At 41.4% G+C, this 20908-nt stretch overlaps 1 protein-coding gene across 1 annotated transcript in view; it reads right to left on the minus strand.

The window, feature by feature from the left end:
* NELL2 (neural EGFL like 2) overlaps positions 1 to 20908 on the minus strand; it is a 165630-nt gene that overhangs the window by 71952 nt on the left and 72770 nt on the right. Inside the window, exons 12-13 of the mRNA XM_075491600.1 lie at positions 20195 to 20323; positions 1758 to 1883 (exon numbers count right to left, since the gene is read on the minus strand). Coding sequence (XP_075347715.1) covers positions 1758 to 1883; positions 20195 to 20323 — 255 coding nt within the window. The remainder of the gene's footprint in view (positions 1 to 1757; positions 1884 to 20194; positions 20324 to 20908) is intronic.

Below are 20908 nucleotides of genomic sequence, written 5' to 3' on the forward strand. Positions count from 1 at the left end.
GATCAAGGGAAAGGTGGAAAACAAATCATTCATTTTGTCACCCATCAGGCTGATTTCACAGGAAACTATTATTTACAAATGTTGAGCCAAACTCAGTTTGGAATGTGAGATCTGTAATGGATTTCCAGCAAGTTTTACACCAGTTTGACTGTCCAGAGCTCTTGAACTACACTGAATTTCACAACAGTACGTTTCAGCAAATACGAGGAATGCAATGTGCAGAGTACCGAGAAATACCTTTATTATATTTATGGGCACCAAATGCCCCTGTGAAGTTCTTTGCAATGGTTTACCATTTGCAGAGTTCAATCAGAACAGCAAGTTAAGGGAAGCAAAGTGGAAAAAGTATCACAGTAATTTAGATAAAGTCAGTCCTAAAATAATCCCAACATTCACACTCGGTAGGTAGTGAAACAATTGCTTTACTCAGCTGAGAGTGTGGAAACATGAGAGAGTGATCAGAAACATGAGAGAGTGATCAGAAACATACCAGTTGCTTCAGAAAGGACCTGCTGCAAGCAGCCTATAACTTGGTCCTTCAAGAACTGGGCTTACTGCAGTAAAATAGTGCTTGCCAGTCTATGTGAGAGGAATATCAAGTACAGGTAAGACAGGATGCACAAAAATCACACCTATGTGGTTTCAAATCCATGTCCCTGAGTGCCGTGCATGTTTGGGCGAGCAAATTACGCCAGTTTATGAAGAAGCTGTTTCTGTACCAAGACATATCATTGATGCTCAAACATGCCAAGACATCATGGACAGAATTAAACAAATTTAGAAATGAACTTCACAGTGCTATCTCCACATTCTGAACACTCTCATCCATTTATAGCCAGCTTTACTGTTAGATAATACAAACTCCAAGAAAGTTTTACTGAACAAATATATCTTCTTATAGGAAGACCTAATGCGTTCCCCTGTGCACACAAAATAGTGGTACTATTTTGTTCACACACGGTTTTTTTCACTGAGAGAATGTGCTACAACTTTGAATCATATTTGCTTTATCTGTCTAGTAGGAAAAAACACATTCATCCCAGGAACACTTACAGTCAGCCTGGCTCTGATATGGAAGACTGATTTAAATGCTCAGTGTTCATCCCATAACCCTAAAATACCTTGCAATAAAAGAAGACTAGAAGACAGCAAGTCAGTACGAACCCAACACGTCCTCTAGAGCACCCACTGGCAGTAGAGCAAAGAGGGAAGATACAGAGGTAAGACTGACCATGTTGTCCAGTGGCTCAAGGCAGGCAGAGCTCCTGCCCTCTGAACTCAGGATTCAGCTAGGCAACCTCCCCGATGCAGGAGAACTCAAAATGAGGAAACAGCCACTTCTAATATGCAGCAAATTTAACTCCATCAAAAGTTTGCAGAAGAGTCACTGTACTCCAAGTGAAGTTGTACTGGTATGCCACATGGAAACTGAGTAACCCATAGCACTATTTTTCCTCTCTTATTTTTCCCTTCAGCCTCCTCCCTTCACCTTTTCTGTCAGCACCCAAAGCCACGCAGACCTATAAGACAATCCAGACCGCCTTACAATTTCAGGCAAACAATACAACATACACATAATCTGTAAAATGCATTAGCTTTTCTGCACTGTATCCTTGTAATTGTTTTGGTGTTTATTCTGTTTAACATTTCATGTAGACATTTTGTGACCCTAACAAAGATTAACTTTAGAAGAATCATATCGGTGCTCCTAAATAGCATCATCCTCTTATTTCTTTTCATGAATATACAGCTCTTACCTGTACATGAATAATCATCAATGCGTATATATCCTGTTTTGCAGATGCACATAAAGGATCCTGGTGTATTTATGCACACGGTATTCTCACGACAGTAGTGCCGTCCTTCAGCACACTCATCAATATCTGTGAATAAGGTAAAGAGGAACACGAGTCAAATTCCGCAGCGCTTTTTACAATCTCTTGATACATTGCTATTCACTTCCATCAGTAGTGGGTTAGACTAAAAAGTTACTTGAGCAGCAATGCATTTTGGAAAGATTTTTGGATTTCTCCTTTAAAACAACTGCTTGAAGTGTTTCTTTGAGCTTTCTGTGAACAGCTGCTAGTGGAGTTACAAAGAAGATTACATTGGCTTACATTTTTCCTTTTGAAGTGCCTATGATATTATTCCTGTGATTTAAATAAGAGCAAAAAAAAAAAAAAAACTGGATTCCCATACAGCCTCCAGACAAACTGCCTCAGCACTGCAATATCATCCATCACTGTACCTGTATAGACACTGCAGTCATCAGCATATAAACACACTACTATATGCATACTATATGCCTTTGATCTAATAGGTATTGTTGTTTGGGAAGGAACTGTAAGGAACATGATAAGATCTGAAAAGACACTGGAACTTATTATAAGTCTCTCTTAGAACCCTAAAGTAGCCAATCAGTAATTTTAATATATATAAACACATATATCTATATCTATACATATCTACATACATATGTATATAGATACATATACACACACCATATCTGAAAGGAACCTGAAAGAATCTGATTTATATAAAGACCTTCTCTGAGAGAAAAAATTGCAACTTCATAAAATACTTGTTGGGGTGGAATATCTACTGCAGTATGAAGTCCTAGAGCAAACTCCAGATATAAATCACTGTAAGCATGGACTTCAAAACCTGATTGGTTTTGGTACTCCCTTGGCCTGCAAAATTAGATGTATCTCTTGTAGCAAGTTATACTACAGTGGTGAGACAGAGAAAGCACCACAAATAACAAAAAACACCTTCTGCATACTATTATTATGCTGCACAGAAGAAAAGCTATATTAATTTGGAAGTGACGCATAGCACGCTTTTCCTGTAATACTAATGATAAAGATAGCATTACTGAGACGCTCTGTACATGTAGTTATATTGTCATGCAATGTGCCACCGAACCCTGCTACAAAAGTATGTTAAAAATCAAAGCGGTGGATTGTTGGCTTGTTTTTTTTCCTGCTCACCAGTTCAGATTTCCTCCCTGTTTTCAATGATGTTTACAGCTTTCAGAGTTGAAAATAAAATCTCTGGATGGAAAACAGTGTGGTGTTCCAGAGTCTGGTGATAGTTCAAAACAATAGACTGGATATATAAACTCAAATCAGGGTTGACTTCTTAATGCTGTGATGCTAAATGTCAACGGTGTTAACTCCTGTACTTTACTCCTATTTAGGTCGTATGCTTATCTCCCAATTCTGCCTCCTCTTCCCAGCATCTTTAAATCAATAGCTACTTACCAACTGCACTCATTGCCTGCTTTTTTCTCCCTTTTACATTCCCAGAAGAAAATTTGCCTTTCAGTACAAAACAATGTGACACACTGAATATTAGCGATTCTGTAGTCGTTTCCTAGCTTCATTCAGTTTTGAAAAAACCTTCTATTTTCCCCAGTATCTCCACCTAGTGCAACTGTTCTGCTGGATTCTGCTGGAGAAGCTGGGGGCTGTTGGCTACAAACTATGAAGGTGCCAACTGCAAATGCTCAGGGTGGTGAGCCCAGCCTGCTTTGCACAAATTCAGTTCCTAAGAGTTTCACGGCCAATACACTTCAGCTGGTTTCCTCCCCTTCCTTTCCCTGTAAGATCTGCAGGCATGGAAGAATTTAGGGTGTTGGTTTGGAAAAGCTGATTTTGTAATTTTCATGGACATACATACACAAATAAATGTGTATTTACAGTGAGCACAGTGAGTATACTAAGGCTCAAAACACATTTTGTGAAAGTCACCTAAGAAAGCAAAAAAAAAAGTGAAGGTATCACAAGACTAGCACAAGAGGAGCTGGTTTTGCAGAGAAAGTGGAAAATGGCACAGATCTGACATACAGATGTTCTGCAGAAACATAAATGTGCAGTTCACAAAACCAGCCAACAGTTACAACATAATGCCTCAGCTACTACCACAAACGATGCAACTTGTGTCTTTCATAGTTCCAGTTCACAACTCCATATTAAAGTAATGGTCTTGATTTGTATTTAAGTAACAACATCAGTCTTCAAGTAATTAGAGGCCTTATGCTCTTGGCGTCAACAGACTGCCTGGGAGCTGGCTTTGGCACACTCAGAAAATACTACTTAAAGATCCAAAGCCTCAAAAATATTAAACAGAACTTTCTGAAAACTATATTAATGATTGCTTTGGGAGGCAAATAGCCACAGGAGACCCAAAACACTAGTGGTTTTCATTTTGCAGTGAAAAACTTAAAGCCAGAGCTACTTTGATTCAAACCTCCTAATTTAGAAGTGTTCTAAATAAAAGCTTTCATTTTGCCAACATTCCATATACTGAGGTTTTGCAAAATGTTTTATTTATAATTGCCTTTATTTCAAATCCTTGTTTGTTCAATTGTTACCAAAAAAAAAAACAACCCACAACTGATCAGGTTAACTTTGGATTGAAGTGTTTCATTCGAACAAATCTGATTTTTTTTTCAAACTGATTTGCAAAGATACTGTCCACATTTTTTAAACGCTTACTGGAAAAAAACCTCTTTCCCACGCAGCTCACTAGAGAGCCTATACAGCATGCAAAGGAAATAAAGTCATTATTATTGCTACTATCACATTATTATATTATATTGGTACCTAAAGACCCTAATCAGGTGTCAAAACTCCATTGCTCCACACCATGGATACACAGCTGATAAGCTACTTTTACAAACAGTTTGCAACTTTAGCGCTAAATTACATCACCACTGGACACAAAAGATAATTAAACAAAAAGGATAAAGTAACAGTCGAATGACAACTAGTCACACAGACCACACTAAAAACATGCTATTCCATTCCCCCTTTGGCACTGCATATGCAAGCTTTGTATGCGTTAGGTTAAGGTATTACAGATCAAGGAAGACTGAACTGGGGCAGGGAAAGAGCCCAACATCTGTTCTCTTTCAAAGCTACCAAAATAAAAGCCTTTTCATCCTGCTTACTGGCTGAAACACTGGTGTAGCCTTTAATTCACCTTTAGACACAAACGCACTAAGTACAACAGAAAACCTGATGCATTTCAATATCTAAGAAAGCCTACAACATTTATCTTAATTTTCCCCTGCCAAAGAGCCTAGTTAGCATATTAATGCACATTACCGGCTTACTGTTTAGCCAGTAAGATGCTGAAGTCAGTCAGTTCAATAGGATGAATGCACCACTCCAATGGCTCTACACACCCAACAATAAAGACCTGTGTGCTTGAAGTCTGTGATGTGATACTGAGCCACCAGCTGTGATGTACTGACAACAGTGTAGTCATGGAGATCACCAACCTGCTCTATTCCCAGTGGAACAGATAAAAGAGGCATCTCTGGGAAAATTGGTTAGTGCAAAAGTGTTCGGAATCTGCACTTCAATGATTTATTTATACTTGCAAAAACATCAAAACCAAAAAAAATGCCTTTATTTATCCCCCCCAAGCACTCAAACAAAATTTATGCGAAATACATAACCCAGGAAAAGTTTCCCTGTATCCCTTCCTCCTGTACCCTAATGAGTTCGCTTCCCCAGAGTGAAATTCCCAGTTATGTTTTACAATCCCACTAATAAGAAGAGAACTTGACCCGCAATCTGTAAATCATTGTTGACCAAAGCCTCACACTAACAAACAAAGCCTCTCCTTAGGCCTCACTATCTATCATTGCCTTTATTCACCACAAAAGCCTGCCAGAACAAATGAGTCTGGTACTAAGTCAGTAAATCTAGGCTGTAAAGAGAGAAGGCTATTTCCAGAACTGAGGATCCTTTATGGATAGTGTTCTGCCTCCAGCCATTTCCTTTAAAACTCAATGGCATCTAGCATCAGTGATCTCCCTGGTCACACTTACAGAGGCATATGGTGGGCAGGAAGATGCTCTTGCAGGATTTTTGCAACAAATAATATTAAGTACCTAGGAAGAGAGCAAACAGGAGCATAAAAAGCTTTATTTATAAAAATTTATTTCGTAGGTGCATCAAAAATTACTGTGAACACAGGAGCAGAGTAGATTAGACCTACAATTTAAAAACAAAACAAACAAAACGCCATGTTTTTTGTGTTAATGAAAGGTTCTGTCTTCACAGCCCATAAATATGAAGCCCCACATTTACCTGCTGAAGAGGGTAATGCTTTTTCACCTCTCCCACACAACTTCATCAGCAAACCTCCATCCTGACCTGAAGGGTCCACTGCTAAGAGCAAGGGCATCATTTGTTCACCATTCCTGCAAATCGTGGGCCTATCTGCTGAGAATCCCAAGGATGGATGCCAGTAACGGGCAGTCACCATAAAGGGCCTTCAGGCCCTTAATTTTATCACTACTGACCTGACTCATACAGAAATAGACAAGCTGGGAACTGTTGAGACTTTCTCATCTGGTCCCTGACCTAGAAAAAGGGCATCACAAGATCAGCAGATGTTACTCACCAATTAAGGGACTATGAAAGAGGAGAATGAAGAGTGACCAATCACCGCAACCAATACCATTGAAAAAGGTACACGTAGATTTAAAATCAACACAGCCTGTCCTGAAGCCTGGACAGGGTCACAAAGGAAAAAAAGTTCTGTCCTTTTTCTTTCTCTTTGTCTTCCTTCCACTAACAATAGCCCTTCTTTTCTCACCTCTGACATCAAGCTTCTCTGCTGTTTTCCTCCCTCACCCACTTTCTACCTGAGTAAGTTCAGTCCTGTCTCCAGATCTTGCTCACCTTGTCTCTCCTCATGTCTTCAACCCATACTCTCACCAGCTCCTCCTCCTTAAAAGAAAAAGGATAGACCGTAACTTCCTTAACTTTGAAGCAAGCTCCCACCAGCTTACCCATCTGTGAAAGTATTGGGTTTTTCTTTTCACCACCAAACACACTAACTCATTCTCAAACTCTTCCTTCCAACTTGCTCGAGTGTTTAGTACATTAAAACTTCCCAGTCCATTGCTCCAATAAAAATGTTCTTAGTAGGGTCTCTCTCCCTTCCCCGACTGTATTTCCAAGCTCCTATTCTCTCCAGGCTCCCTTCCCTTTCAGCTACAACCTGGTTTCAGTATCTCGCATGCTTTGGTTTTCACAACACTGTGTTCCTATAAGTCTCTTCTTGCATATACCCTTTCTCACCTGCTAAGAGGACAAAATATCTCAGGGCTCTGGCACAGCCTTTGCTCCTTCTCCTCCCACTACTCTTTCTAGTCTCTTCATCACCAGGCCAGCCGATGGTTTTACTACTGTTAGTCCAGTCAGTCACAAACCGATCGCTGCACTTTTGTTTTGCTTTGCTCTACCAAACCCAGTGCAGCAGTTTTCCCAACTGACATATTCCACAAAGGATGTTAACATCAACTTCAATCAAAATTGTGTATTTTCTCACAATTTCCCACGTTATTTATCCCAGCTGACTGCACCACCATAGCTGTCATCACTCTTACCCTCTGTAGATAATCTTTGACTTTTTCTTCTCCTTATATATATAGCCCTGTGCCTTTGGTGTTACCAACAGGCAGTAAAAGGCCTAGCTCCAACAGCACAATTACCAAGTGGTCACACATATACGATCTACCTCTGAAACTGTTTTTTTGTTGTTGTTGGGGTTTTTTATTATTTTTATTTTTACCTACCTTTCTGCAGTTGTGAATCTCTCCTCCCCCAAAAGAGAAAAGCACTAAAACCTAAGGAATCACAATATAACTAACCTTGTAAACGAACTACAAGAACGTACTCCATGTATTGAGTTAAAGCATACAAAAATAACCTCAAGCATACACAAAGACCAAGGATAAAAAATAAAATAACCTTCCACCATCCCCAGCATGCTGCTCCCAGCAAAGAACCTGGGCCACTGACAACTCACTGTAGCTATGCATAGGGAGCGTAAGAGGAAATGAGCAGCTACTTTTGTCTATTGATTTTTATTGAATTATTAATGGACCTTAAGAGAAACTGGGTGAGTTGGATTATAAGTGTTAGCACTGTTGTAATTGAACTAATAAGAGGTTGTTATATCTTGACTAGCCTCCTAAAGCATCAATTAGACTAAAAATAAATTCTAATTATTGGATCCTTGCACAAGGTGTGTTCTTTCCTAGCCCGTAATTAAACTACACAGATAATGCATACACACATTGTACACATCTCGGTGCTTTTCCCTTCACATTATTTTAAACCTCTGATCTTTGCTTAAGTTCATGATTTCTCTGTCCATCTCCTGCAGTCTGAGAGGGGGCTATTAAGACAGAAAATACTCTTAAAATAAAGGCAAAGTCACTCAAGGACTACATTCCTTGACAGAAGCTCTATACAGCTTTGAAAGGACACAATACAACATTACAGCATTTCAGAAATATCATTTTTAACAGTACAAAGAGTTGTTTTTATTTCAACTTGCCCCAGTTTTTGGAAAGGAAGACAGACTGTTGAGATAAAACTGTCCTTGTTAAACATGCAGTAGGAGATATTGTTCAACAGCTACCTGTGCAAGTGAGACTCTTGGAAGAAAATGAAATCTTCATCTCAGTCTCATGAAAACATCACTGGACTCCAAATACATTATGTAGTTTAAAAAATATATATCACACAGGAAATTTTTGAAAACAAAATTTGTTTGAAATGTCTGCCCTCATGTAATGTTTTACTTGGCAAACTGCATCTTCTTACTATTTAATATCTTATAATTAATTCATATGGTAGTGTATACATGATAAAACAAGTAATTATATATAGTTATCTGTCAGACATGAAAGCATCCCAGGGGGCCTTTCCTTAGGCACCAAATAACTAGTCTGATGTAGCTGCATACTGAGAATAAAAAGGATGTTGTATATGATTAATTAGTGAATTCCAAATATCAGAACAACTTACTGAGACTCCAGTTCATGATCCATCCCCCTTCAGCACTGCACTCGGTTAGAAATAGGTCTTTAAATTTGAATTGCAAAATAATCTTTTTCTTTTTTTTTTAAAGTATGACAGCTTCTCATCATTTTGAACTGTAAATGTCAAGAATTTAGAAATACTTGCCACTGTTAGTGTTTTTGTTTTCCAGTATTTTAAAAATGGAATAAGGAGCATTAGTATTTTTATACAGAAACTACAAATATATATCAGATTCTTCTTAGGAAGAGACAGCACATTGTACTGCATGTGTGTCTTTTAAAACTCCTCATCGGAAGACAGATGCACACATAACAGGATAGTACCTGTAAGCTGTGGTAAGGCCCCTGTGGGTGGGTTAGACTGTATTTGGGAGTCTGAGGAAGAGATAGACTGGTGGAACCATGCTCTGCCCTCCCTGAGACAAATACAGGAAGAGCCACCAGAAAAAAACCAAGATCAAGGGGATCCTGTATCCTCCCCCCGCCACGCTGAAGGCAGTAGGTTAAAGGAAAGGAGTGAATGGAAGCAAGTCCACATGCAGGGCGGCAGGTGAACCCCCTCCTTGCCCACCTCGCCCTCCCAGGTGCCTCTGTAGAACAGGTATGAGGCTCTGGAGGTGGAAGGCCAGTTGATGGATGATGTGGATGATGGTGCACCTAGAGGTGTTGCCAAGGTCAGAAAGGCCTACCCGCCCCGTATCACGACCACCTCCACGAGGAAGAAAAGACGAGTTACAGTTGTAGGTGACTCCCTTCTGAGGTGAAGAGAGGGTCCAATATGCTGGACAGACCCTCTTCTTAAGGAAGTCTGCTGCCTCCCTGGAGCCCAGGTTAAGGACATCACTAAGAAACTTCCTAGCCTGGTACGTACGGCCCATGGACTATTACCCATTACTGCTCTTCCATGTGGACAATGAAGCCACAACACATAGTTCAGGGGTGATCAAAAGAGACTTTAGGGCCTTGGGACAGTTGGTAAGGAAATCTGGAGCACAGGTTATTTTTTCCTCTCTCTCCTTTTAGTTGCGGGCAGCAACCTTGGAAGAAGCAGACAGACCCGGTCTATTAATACACGGCTCCGTAGCTGGTGTCACTGCCACAATTTTGGGTTTTTCAATAATGAGATAGCCTACACAGCACCAGGCCTGCTGGCATCGGATGGGATTCACCTTTCTCAAAGGGGAAGAAGGTCTTTGCTCACAAGCTAGCAGGGCTCATTGACAGAGCTTTAAACTAGGCTTCTAGGCTTGAAGGGGGAGAGGGATAACATCGGGCTTGCCTGTGATAAGCTGTGGGATGACACGCCAAGGTGAGAGGCACGGGGTGCTAGCGAGGGCCCTCAGCCTGTTGCTCTGAGACATGCTGGGTACACTGCAGCACACCTGAAGTCTTTCGGAGATGAGCCAGGGCCTCCTGAGGTAATAGGAGCCAAGAGAGAAACACCAGTGAAATACCTCAAAGGAATTAAGGGGTGTTCCTCTAAGAAGGAGACAGCTGACAGCCCAGCTGAAGTGCTTCTACACCAATGCTCACAGCATGGACAACAAACAGGAGGAGTTGGAAGCTATTGTGCTGCTAAAAAGCTAGGACTTGGTTGCCATTACTGAAACTTGGTGGGACAAATCCCATGACTGGAGTGCGGCTACCAAAGGCTACAGGCTGTTCAGAAGGAACAGGCGTGGAAGGAGGGGTGGAGGGGGTGGTTGTTTACACCAAGAAATGGATAGATTGTGAAGAGCTGTCTCTGAAGAATAACCACGAGCAGGTTGAAAGCTTATGGGTAAGAATCAGAGACCGAGACAACAAAGGGAACCTTGTGATTGGTCTAGTACAGGCTGCCCGATCAAGGGGAGCTTATTGACGAAGTCTTCTTACTCCAGTTACAGGAGGCATCGTGCTCGCAGGCTCTCATCCTGCTGGGGGACTTCAACCACCCCAACATCTACTGGAAAAGTAGAAGGGTGAGCTGTAAGCCACCCAGGAGACTCCTGGAATGCACTGAGGATAACTTCTTAAGCCAGGTAATAGACAGCCCTACCAGAGGGGATGCGATACTGGACCTGGTGGTCACCCGTGCAAGTGAGCTTATCAGTGATGTCAAGATTGGAGGCAGCCTGGGCTGCAGTGATCATGCACTGGTGGAGTTTACAGTCCTGAGGGATATGGGTCAGGCGAAGAGTAAAGTCAGGACCCTGAATTTTAGGAAAGCAAACTTGCAGCTCTTCAAGGAATTAGTCCATAGGACCCCCTGGGAAACTGCCCTCAGGGACAAGAGAGCAGAACAGAGCTGGCAGATCTTTAAGGACACTCTCCATAGAGCGCAAGAGTTCTCGATCCCCAGGTGTAAAAAATCAGGAAAGGACAGCAAGAGACCAGCATGGTTGAGAGACCAGCATGGTTGAGACCTGCTGGTCAAACTAAACGGTAAGAAGGAAATGCACAGGCAGTGGAAGCAGGGACAGGTATCCTGGGAAGAGTATAGGGACACTGCCCGGTTGTGTAGGGATGGGGCCAGGAAGGCCAAGGCGCAGCTGGAGCTGAACTTGGCAAGGGATGCAAAGAATAATAAGAAGGGCTTTTACAGGTACGTCAGCTAGAACAGGAAGGTCAAAGAAAGCATACCCCCTCTGATGAGCAAGACTGGCAAACTGGTAACAATGGATGAGGAGAAGGCTGAGGTACTCAACAACTTTTTTGCTTCAGTCTTCACTGTCAACCTCTCTTCCCACACCTCTTGAGTGGATTGACCACAAGACAGGGACTGGGGGAGCAAAGTCCCTCCCACTGTTAGAGAAGGTCAGGTTTGTGGCCACCGGAGGAACCTGAACATACATAAGTCTACGGGACCTGACGAGATGCATCCGAGGGTCCTGAGGGAATTGGCTGATGTAGTTGCCAAGCCACTCTCCATGATAATCATGGCAAAGTCACGGCAATCAGGGGAAGTCGCTGGTGACTGGAAAAAGGGAAACTTTGCACTCATTTTTAAAAAGGGTAGAAAGGAGGACCCTGGGAACTACTGACCTGTCAGCCTCACCTCTGTGCCTGGGAAGATCATGGAACAGATCCTCCTAGAAGCTATGCTAAGGTACATGGAGGACAGGGAGGTGAATCGAGACAGCCAGTATGGATTCACCAAGGGTAAGTCCTTCCTGACCCAACCTAGTGGCCATCTATGATGGAGTGACTACATCAGTGGACAAGGGAAGAGCTATGGATGTCATCTATCTGGACTTCTGTAAGGCCTTTGACACAGTCCCCCAAAACATACTTCTCCCTGAATTGGAGAAATATGGATTTGATGGGTGGACTGTTCAGTGGATGAGGAATTGGTTGGATGGTCACATCCAGAGGGTAGTGGTCAATGGCTCAATGTCCAGATGGAGATCAGTGACGAGTGGTATCCCTCAGGGGCCCGTATTGGGACCAGTACTGTTTAATATCTTCATCAATGACATAGACAGTGGGATCGAGTGCACCCTCAGCAAGTTTGCAGATGATACCAAGCTGAGTGGTGCAGTTGACATGCCTGAGGGATGGGATGCCATTCAGAGGGACCTGGACAAGCTTGAGAAGCAGGCCCATGTGAACCTCATGAGGTTCAACAAGGCCAAGTGCAAGGTCCTGCACATGGGCTGGGGCAACCCCCAGTATCAATACAGGCTGAAGGATGAAGGGACTGAGAGCAGCCCTGAGGAGAAGGACTTGGGGGTACTGGTGGATGAAAAGCTGGACGTGAGCTGGCAATGTGCGCTTGCAACCCAGAAAGCCAACCACATCCTGGGCTGCATCAAAAGAAGTGTGGCCAGCAGGTCTAGGCAGGTGATTCTGCCCCTCTGCTCTGGTGAGACCCCACCTGGAGTATGGCGTTCAGCTCTGGAGTCCTCAGCACAGGAAAGACATGGATCTGTTGGAGCAGCTCCAGAGGAGGGCCACAAAAATGATCAGAGGGATGGAAAACCTCTCCTATGAGGAAAGGCTGAGAGAGCTGGGGTTGTTCAGCCTGGAGAAGAGAAGGCTCCAGGAAGACCTCATTGTGGCCTTTCAGTACTTAAAGGGGGTTTATAAGAAAGATGGGGACAGACTTTTTAGCAGGGCCTGTTGTGATAGGACAAGGGGTCATGGTTTTAAACTAAAACAGGGTAGATTCAGACTAGATATAGGGAAGAAATTTTTTACCATGAGGGTGGTGAAACACTGGAACAGGTTGCCCAGAGAGGTGGTAGATGCCCCATCCCTGGAAACATTCAAGGGTCAGGTTGGATGGGGATCTGAGCAACCTGGTCTAGTTGAAGATGTCCCTGCTCATTGCAGGGGGGTTGGACTAGATGACTTTTAAAGGTCCCTTCCAATCCAAGCTATTCTGTGATTCTATCTAGGGTTTGGGTAGTGTCTAAAGCACGCAGCACATTCTTGCAAGCTATCCAGTAGATTACTGCCTGTTCTACAGAAACAAGTGGCGATATCACAACTCAGCTGTCTCTCAAAAGATGCCACACTAGTTAAGAGTACCATAACAGATACAATCACTGTGGCTGCTATCACTCTGCACTCTTCATAAAAGAACATTTATTTTAAATTCAGTTTGGTTTAATGCCAGGCATTTCTGTGTCTTTGTTGCAGCTCTTGGGGATGCAGCCTCTACGTATCGTTAAGATGTGTCGCACTTTTAGACTGAGGTTTTATAAGTTACTTAAGAAAACCAACCAGCTGGCTGTAGGTACTTTTCAGCACAGTGACAGCATCTAATTCTTTCAGTAGTGACCTCCCAGCTACTAGTGCAAACTGGAGAGAAAGGCAAATAAGAACAAAATGAAGGCTTTAGTTTCATTTCTCTTTTGCTTTGAGGTTGCAGATTTAAGCAATTTGTATGAAAACTTACATCCTAATTTCTCATTTAAAAACAAAACGCAACATATGCTTTTATTGCTGGTGGAAAAGAGCTGCTCTCAGTACAACAAAGCATCTCCTTACCAGACACTGCTAACACAGAAGACTTTTAAAAGAGTTTCCAAGAGGCTCCTTTTATATGATTAGTTTCGGCTTTTTTTTAATCGTAATAACATCACTGTCAGTCCTGGCTACGGGTGGATGATAGAATCAGTCTGAACATCCTCCCTGTAGAAGTAATTAAAATCAAATAACACTGAATCACATCCTGCAATTTGTACATGTACAAACCATTCCACTGCTACAGGCAGTGGGACTATCGGTACCCCAGTATGCACCACACTTTATGACTGGTGTCAGGGATACTACTTGTACACTATAAGTTAGGAATTTGCTTTATTATCTTCCTGAGTGCCATGGCAGACAAGAAGGATTTGGCCCACTCTGACACACTGACACATTGGAACTGGCCTGATAATTCTTCATATTTAGATTTCTCAGTAACATAATGCTGGAAATAAGATGACACTTACTGCCTTTGCTAAGAAAAAAAATATTAATAATGGATAATATATTAATATTGTTTAATATTAATGTTTAATTTTAATATTAATAATGTTTAATTACTTTTTAATAGAGATTTGGAAATAACATTCTGCCCTCCTGGAGTGAAAGTTTTTCTTTCTGCTTGATTAGTTTTCCAACCCAACCCAAAATGCCACGGTAATGACTGAAACACTGCCAGTTGATGGAGATGGAAATCTTTATTTCTTAGCTATATGTGATACTATTGCCACATCTCACTTACAAAAAAAAAAATTATGTGTGAAGAGAGAAGCTTGGGTAACCTTCCCAGTTTCACCAAACTGCCAGTACTGCAGAGCTCCTAAGTAAGACTCTCACCCAAAGAATACGGCACATACCGTGAAGACAGCAAAGCTAGCAAATAGCCCAATATTGGTTATGAAAGACCCAGAGAACTTAACAGAATATATTTTAATACACTGGGGTTTATCTCCATTACAGAGGTCTCTGTCTTACTTATGCTCTTCTCAGTATTATACTTGCCAAAAGACAAAATGTGTTGTTGATTGCTGCACTTGGTCAATACGATGCAACACCTATCCTATCGCAATTTGATTATTACTTTTTATCTTTTGTAAGATTTCTTCTCTTCACTGCAATCTGTAGAAATCAGGCTCATTCTGAATATGTACTTTATTTTTGTAATCCAGTAGTTAAAAACAACAAGATTAACAGTAAGATTAACAACAGATTGTACTAATTAGGTAAACGAAGAAGTGTAATGTTTTTGTTGTTGGGCAAGAGGGTTGAATAATGCATTAGTATTTTTACCCAAACACAGGGATAAATTAGTAAACCTTTCCAAGCAGAAGGAGAACATACAACTCTCAGCTAAGGGAAACCTGATGAGGTCCAACCAAGTGGCACTTCTGACGTGCTTCAGACATCTGCTCTGGAAGGAGACAATTCATCCTCTAAGACTGCTTACTTCCCTCCACTGACAATGACTCAAATCAAGCCAGCTTATTCAAAAGCAGATTTCTAAACTGAAGACCTTCTCCCCTCGAGGGACAGTCATCAGTGAAGCTGATGCAATTCTCAAATGTAGACAAAGTCACTCAGTCTTTGGTCTCATTTCAGCTGCTGCACTTGAAACTGGGACAAACATGGCAAGAGCAGAGAAACTAGGAGAGTTACCGAGGAAAAAGAATAAATTAGAATAAAAATAGAAAATGGTTGCACAAAAATTTGTTTAATAATATTAAATTATCCCAAATTGTTAAGACGAGTTAGCCAGATTGTGTACTGTGCAACTAGTACAACTAAATTTCCATATATCAGAAAATAAACATTATGGTCCACACACCCATAAGGTAAATTTGTGATGTGTGGAGGGTTGACCCTGGTCAGCAATTCAGCACCCACCAGCTGCTCGCTCGCTCCCCCTCCAGTGGGATGGGGGAGAGAATCCAAAGAGCGAAAGTGAGAAAAAACTCATGGGTTGAGATAAAGACCATTTAATAAGTGAAGGGGGGAAAGGGGAAAAAAAGCAAATCAAAGGCAATCACTCTCCAGCTCCCACCAGCAGACTGATGCCCAGCCAGTCTTCGAGCAACAGCCACCTTAGAAAGAGTACCACCACTTTTACTGCTGAGCACGATGTCATATGGTCTGGGACACCCCTTTGGTCAGTTGGGCTCAGCTGTCCTGTTTGTGTGTGTGTGTCCCCCCGATCTCTTGCCCACCCCCAGCCTATTGGATGCGGGGGAAGTGAGAAACAGAGATGGCCTTAACACTGTGCAAGCACTGTTCAGCAATAGCTAAAACATCCCTGTGTTATCAACATTCTTCTAGTCACAAATCTAAAACACAGCACCGTACAGGCTGCTACAAAGAAAATTAACTCCATCCTGGCCAAAATCAGTACATGATGTAAAACAGCCTCTGCATCAGGCAAAATCCTCTTGATAAAGAAGCAAATAACCTGTTTTTCTCAGATCATGTTCAGTCGTGGTACTTACAAAAGATTACTGCATTCTCCTGTCTTCTTTCTTGAGCCTACTCTCCTCTCTATTTAATCAGCAATCCTTGGCAACACTTCTGAAGTGAAATAAGATTTTGCACAGAGATAGTTGAGCGCCATTATTAAATCAGAAAATTGGACTTCAAGCAATCCTTCCAAGTATAGTCTCCAAAGGGTACAAGTAACACCTTCTCCCCAAACACATCTTTTGAGGACTGCCAAAAGTGCATGGCATGGTGCATGAAAACAGCTTAGGTTCAAGGATCTGAGAAGAACACCTAAAGCTGCCACCAGCAGACTATTTGCAAACCCATCTTATTTGAAATATGGCTATATTTCACTCCTCTAGATGCATAAGAATATCTTGATAGCCAAGAGTCACAAACTTTATCCTTAAAAACTTTTTCAGCGTAACTCCACCACCAAAAAGGTAGTGGGCATTGAACACTATTTGAAATATATCCCGGAGAGCGATCATTAGTTTGAGAGTGCTGCAGGTGTTGCTTTGGGAAAAAACTAATTACACTTCATCAGAACATCTGTTTTTGTAAAACATTGATGTTCGGTAGGCTATACACCAAAGATACTATATTCAAAAGCACCTACACCTGGGCAGCACAGCATACTCCATACCAAACCTGCCCACAAGGTATCTCAAACTGCATAATAACCTGAGGCAGAAAACAGATTTCAGAGTACTTGGAATAAGGCTTACAGCATGTAAATGAAGAAAGCCCAACTCTTTAAGTATTGCTTTAAACAGTCCTCCAAGGGAAAGCTAAATGTGACATAAATATTAACAAATATTATTATTATAAAACAGAAAGGTATCCACCATAACAGTATCTAGAGGCATCACACAGCTTTGGAAAAGCACCAGCTCTTTCTAGGACAGAAGCCAAACTCTTCCATCATTCAGATGAAATTTATGCAGCTCTTCCAGACCCACACTGAAACCAGCTTTGAATATTTTTATTTTTGTTCTTCTACCTTAAGGAGAAGTTCTGCCAATGGGAGCATCATTACTTCTGTTTATTCTTTGAATTTTGACAGTGCTGAGGCACAAATCAGGGTTGTATTTAGTGAAGTGTGGCTCTAACACAGAATCAACGACATCCAATTTTGCAGTGTATCTGAAGTTTGTGAAGTGCAAACATAGAAACATCTACGATACCCATGGGCTCCAGCCATAACAAAAAGCCTTCTCTGAAAGGCTTTGTGTTAACTCGACATTTCTACACTTGGCATTGCTCATAATTAAAGCCACAATAATGGCACAGTGAAGAAAGGGTATGTGCTGAGAAAGGGAGGTTGGAACCATTTCAGCCTTTCAAGATGAGGGATAGGACTCTGAAAAGACTTGGTGTTACACTATTGCTATTGTGCCCTTTGCTATTCCATTGTTTAATATTAAGGTAAGAGTCTCCTTCCAGAAATAAAAAACCTCAGTGGTCAAAGAGACATTTGGGCTGGAAAAAGGGATACAATACTAAAAGCACAACTCTGAAGAAACATGGGTATTTCAGTCCCCTGCCCCTCCTCTTCCACAAAAACAATCCTAAAGTTTCAATCTATAACCTTATTTCCCCTCCTTCCAGCGTATGACCTGCACGCTCAGTCAGGGATGGCCAGCCAAGGCCAGTTCTGGACTCACGTACCAAGTGTGCATAGTTCAAGTGTGGTGCCTACACTGCAGCTACGCTACATAACTAGCAGCAAAGCTAGGCTGTTTTGCCGGCTGAGTTAGCTTCGCCCTTGGCTGGGAGAACCTCATCTGGCAGGGACCAAATCTCATGCTCAAGTGGGCACATCTTCCTAATGGACTTACTCCCGCTAGCTTCAATGTGAGCAAGTGTTCCTGGATCAGGCCCTAAATCATACACGTTTTTAAGAGAGAATTTAATGCATCCAAACAGAGTATTACAATTATTATTTTTATGTAAATAATGTGTCTCAACCTTTTATTCACTTATGCAAGTTTTTTGAAAGCACTTATGAAGATTGATAATTACCACCCAGAAACAATGTCATTTGCCCATACAGAACCAATCGGGCTGATAGAAGATTTCCATCTTCTCAAAAAATCATCATACTCAATTCAGGTATTGCATAAACTGGTAAATCCACATATAATACGAATGCATCAGTCTCACATAGGGTAATCTACTGTGTCCTCATCTAAACATCTCACTACCAATGAAGATCAAAAAGCTTCTTTTGGTTTTTGCTTATGACATGCCTGGCAAGTTCCACGTATAGCAACAGACTGTAATTTGAGTGATGTAGAGATCACTTAGAGAGCATAACTTGTTTTTCTGCCTTCATTCAGCAGAGTAACAATAGAGCCACAGAAAAAAAAACTTCTTAAAGCACCTCATTTCACCATAACTCAATTGCTCCAGTGACCCCCTCGAAAAGGAAATGGCTGATGAGTTCTCAGAAATGCAGATCCGCAGCCTAAGCCTTGGTGTAGTCTCCAGGGACCAGCGGATAAAAAGTGGCTGATGCTGCAACACAGAACAAGCTATACAGCAGGTCCTGATGTCAGGTGCCGGGTGGGACATGATGAGGGGCAAGGGATTTGTTTCTGCATGATTTTTAGTTCTACTTCTCAAAACAGGCTTCCATCAGAAGGCTTACCATAAACATTAAGCAGAGAGGTATGCAAAGCTGAATTAATTATATGCTCCTTTCCTGAAAACAGTCATGAATTCTCAAATCTAAACCTACAGATGAGTATTCACAGAATTACAGAATCGTACAGGTTGGAAAAGACCTCCAAGACCATCAAGTTCAACTGTAAACCTAACACTACCAAGACCACCACTAGACCATGCCCCTAAGCACCTCATCCAAACGTCTTTTAAATACTTCCAGGGATGGCGACTCAATCACTTCCCTGGGCAGCCTGTTCCAATGCTTGATAACCCTTTCAGTGAAGTAAAATTTCCTAATATCCAGTCTAAACCTCCCCTGGTGCAACTTGAGGCCATTCCCACCAACATTAATGCAGCTACTAACTCAAGTAAGCTACAGGCATTAACTTTTGCAGAGTTCAGCCAAAGGAACAGTCTTAAAAGGCCTTGATTCATCCCATTTAGTTGTGCATCACCAGAAAACAATCCAGGTATTAGGTGGGACTGCAGAGTACCTTAGACTCTACTCACAGATGCTTAACTTTCAATTTAGCAGGCTAAATCTGAACCGAACTGCTTATTAGTCAAAAGCCATCCTACTGCCAACACTTAAGTTTTATGGTAAGAATGGCCTGATAGTACACTAGTATTATGTGTTCGCAGAATCAAGGTTTTCATGGGGAAGAGCAACAGTTAGCACAAAGCTAAGAGATCGTGCAGCGGACTTTGGATCTCGCTGCTGGAGTGGGGATTTTTCTTTTTTCCACAGGATTACGCTAGAGTGTAAAGACACATATTATAGAGGCTTCTCTTCTGATTAGGTAGCTTGTTGCTCCCTGACACCAAAAGAGCAGCTCAAATAATAAATCATTACTCAGTATGATTAATACTAGTATCTAGTCTATAGCATTTACCTACTTTCTAGGGAGAGAGAATGGGAACAGGCAGCAGTGAAAAGAGAAACTGAATGTTATACTAATATGCTATTCAAATGGTTGACTTTTAGGTTGCTTGAATATCTGAATACATGAAAAAAAAGGAAAACTTTCCTATGGAATCATGTTTCTAATTCAAGACCTCAGCCATACTAACTTGCAACTTCAACATTGATCAGAATTTTTTTTTTTTTAAAGAACTTAATTGGAGAGATAATTATTTTAGTTGATTAATATGCTGCATATCTAATTCATTTGACAACTCATGAATCAATACATTCTTCCAACAGTAATTTATACAGCAGAGCTAAGCATCTTTACAACGTATTACCTTCACAGTAGGCATTGTCCTCCCGAAGGGCTCGGAAGCCATCTCGGCAGCTACAGACAGCTCTGTCATCTAGGTTTCGGCAGACAGAATGCTCCATACAGTTATGTCCTTCAGTGCAAAAGTCATGGCCTATACAGAAACAAATATGATTGAGGGTTAAAAAGAATCCAGGGATTATAAAACATCCCTGTCAAAGACAGTCCTATCTTTTTTTCAGTTAGGGCAAAGAATACCTTTCTATTGTCCATGAGATATAGAAAAATAAATTGTACCAAGCATGAAACGGATGAAAGGAGTAGTAAAGGCCACAAGAACAGACTGTCTCTAGGTCTTTGATTCAATTTCAGGTTATGGCATTGATCTAAGGCAGCTGGATAGGAGGCTTGCTTAAATCCCCTTACTGTCTCCTTGTCATTGTTAAGTACTTTTACAGGAGACTTCTTAATTATATATTTTTCTTCATTTTCTTTGTTTTGTTTGGACATTTATAAAAGACCTCAATAGCTTCAACACTCAGTAGCTCATTTACTAGTGGTATTACTTTTTTTCCTAGCACTTTTTGTTCCCAGGTGTATTTATAAAATCCTTCCACATTTAACCGAAAGTCTTTGATTAACATTGACTTGTTTTGCTTTTCTCTTCCCCTTATCTCTTCCTTTCAAGCTCCACTGACTGAATACTCTTCCCTGATTGCATCATCCTTTCCATTTCAGA

The sequence above is a fragment of the Mycteria americana genome, chromosome 1 (assembly GCF_035582795.1).
Source record: "Mycteria americana isolate JAX WOST 10 ecotype Jacksonville Zoo and Gardens chromosome 1, USCA_MyAme_1.0, whole genome shotgun sequence".
NCBI classification, from domain to species: Eukaryota; Metazoa; Chordata; class Aves; order Ciconiiformes; family Ciconiidae; genus Mycteria; species Mycteria americana.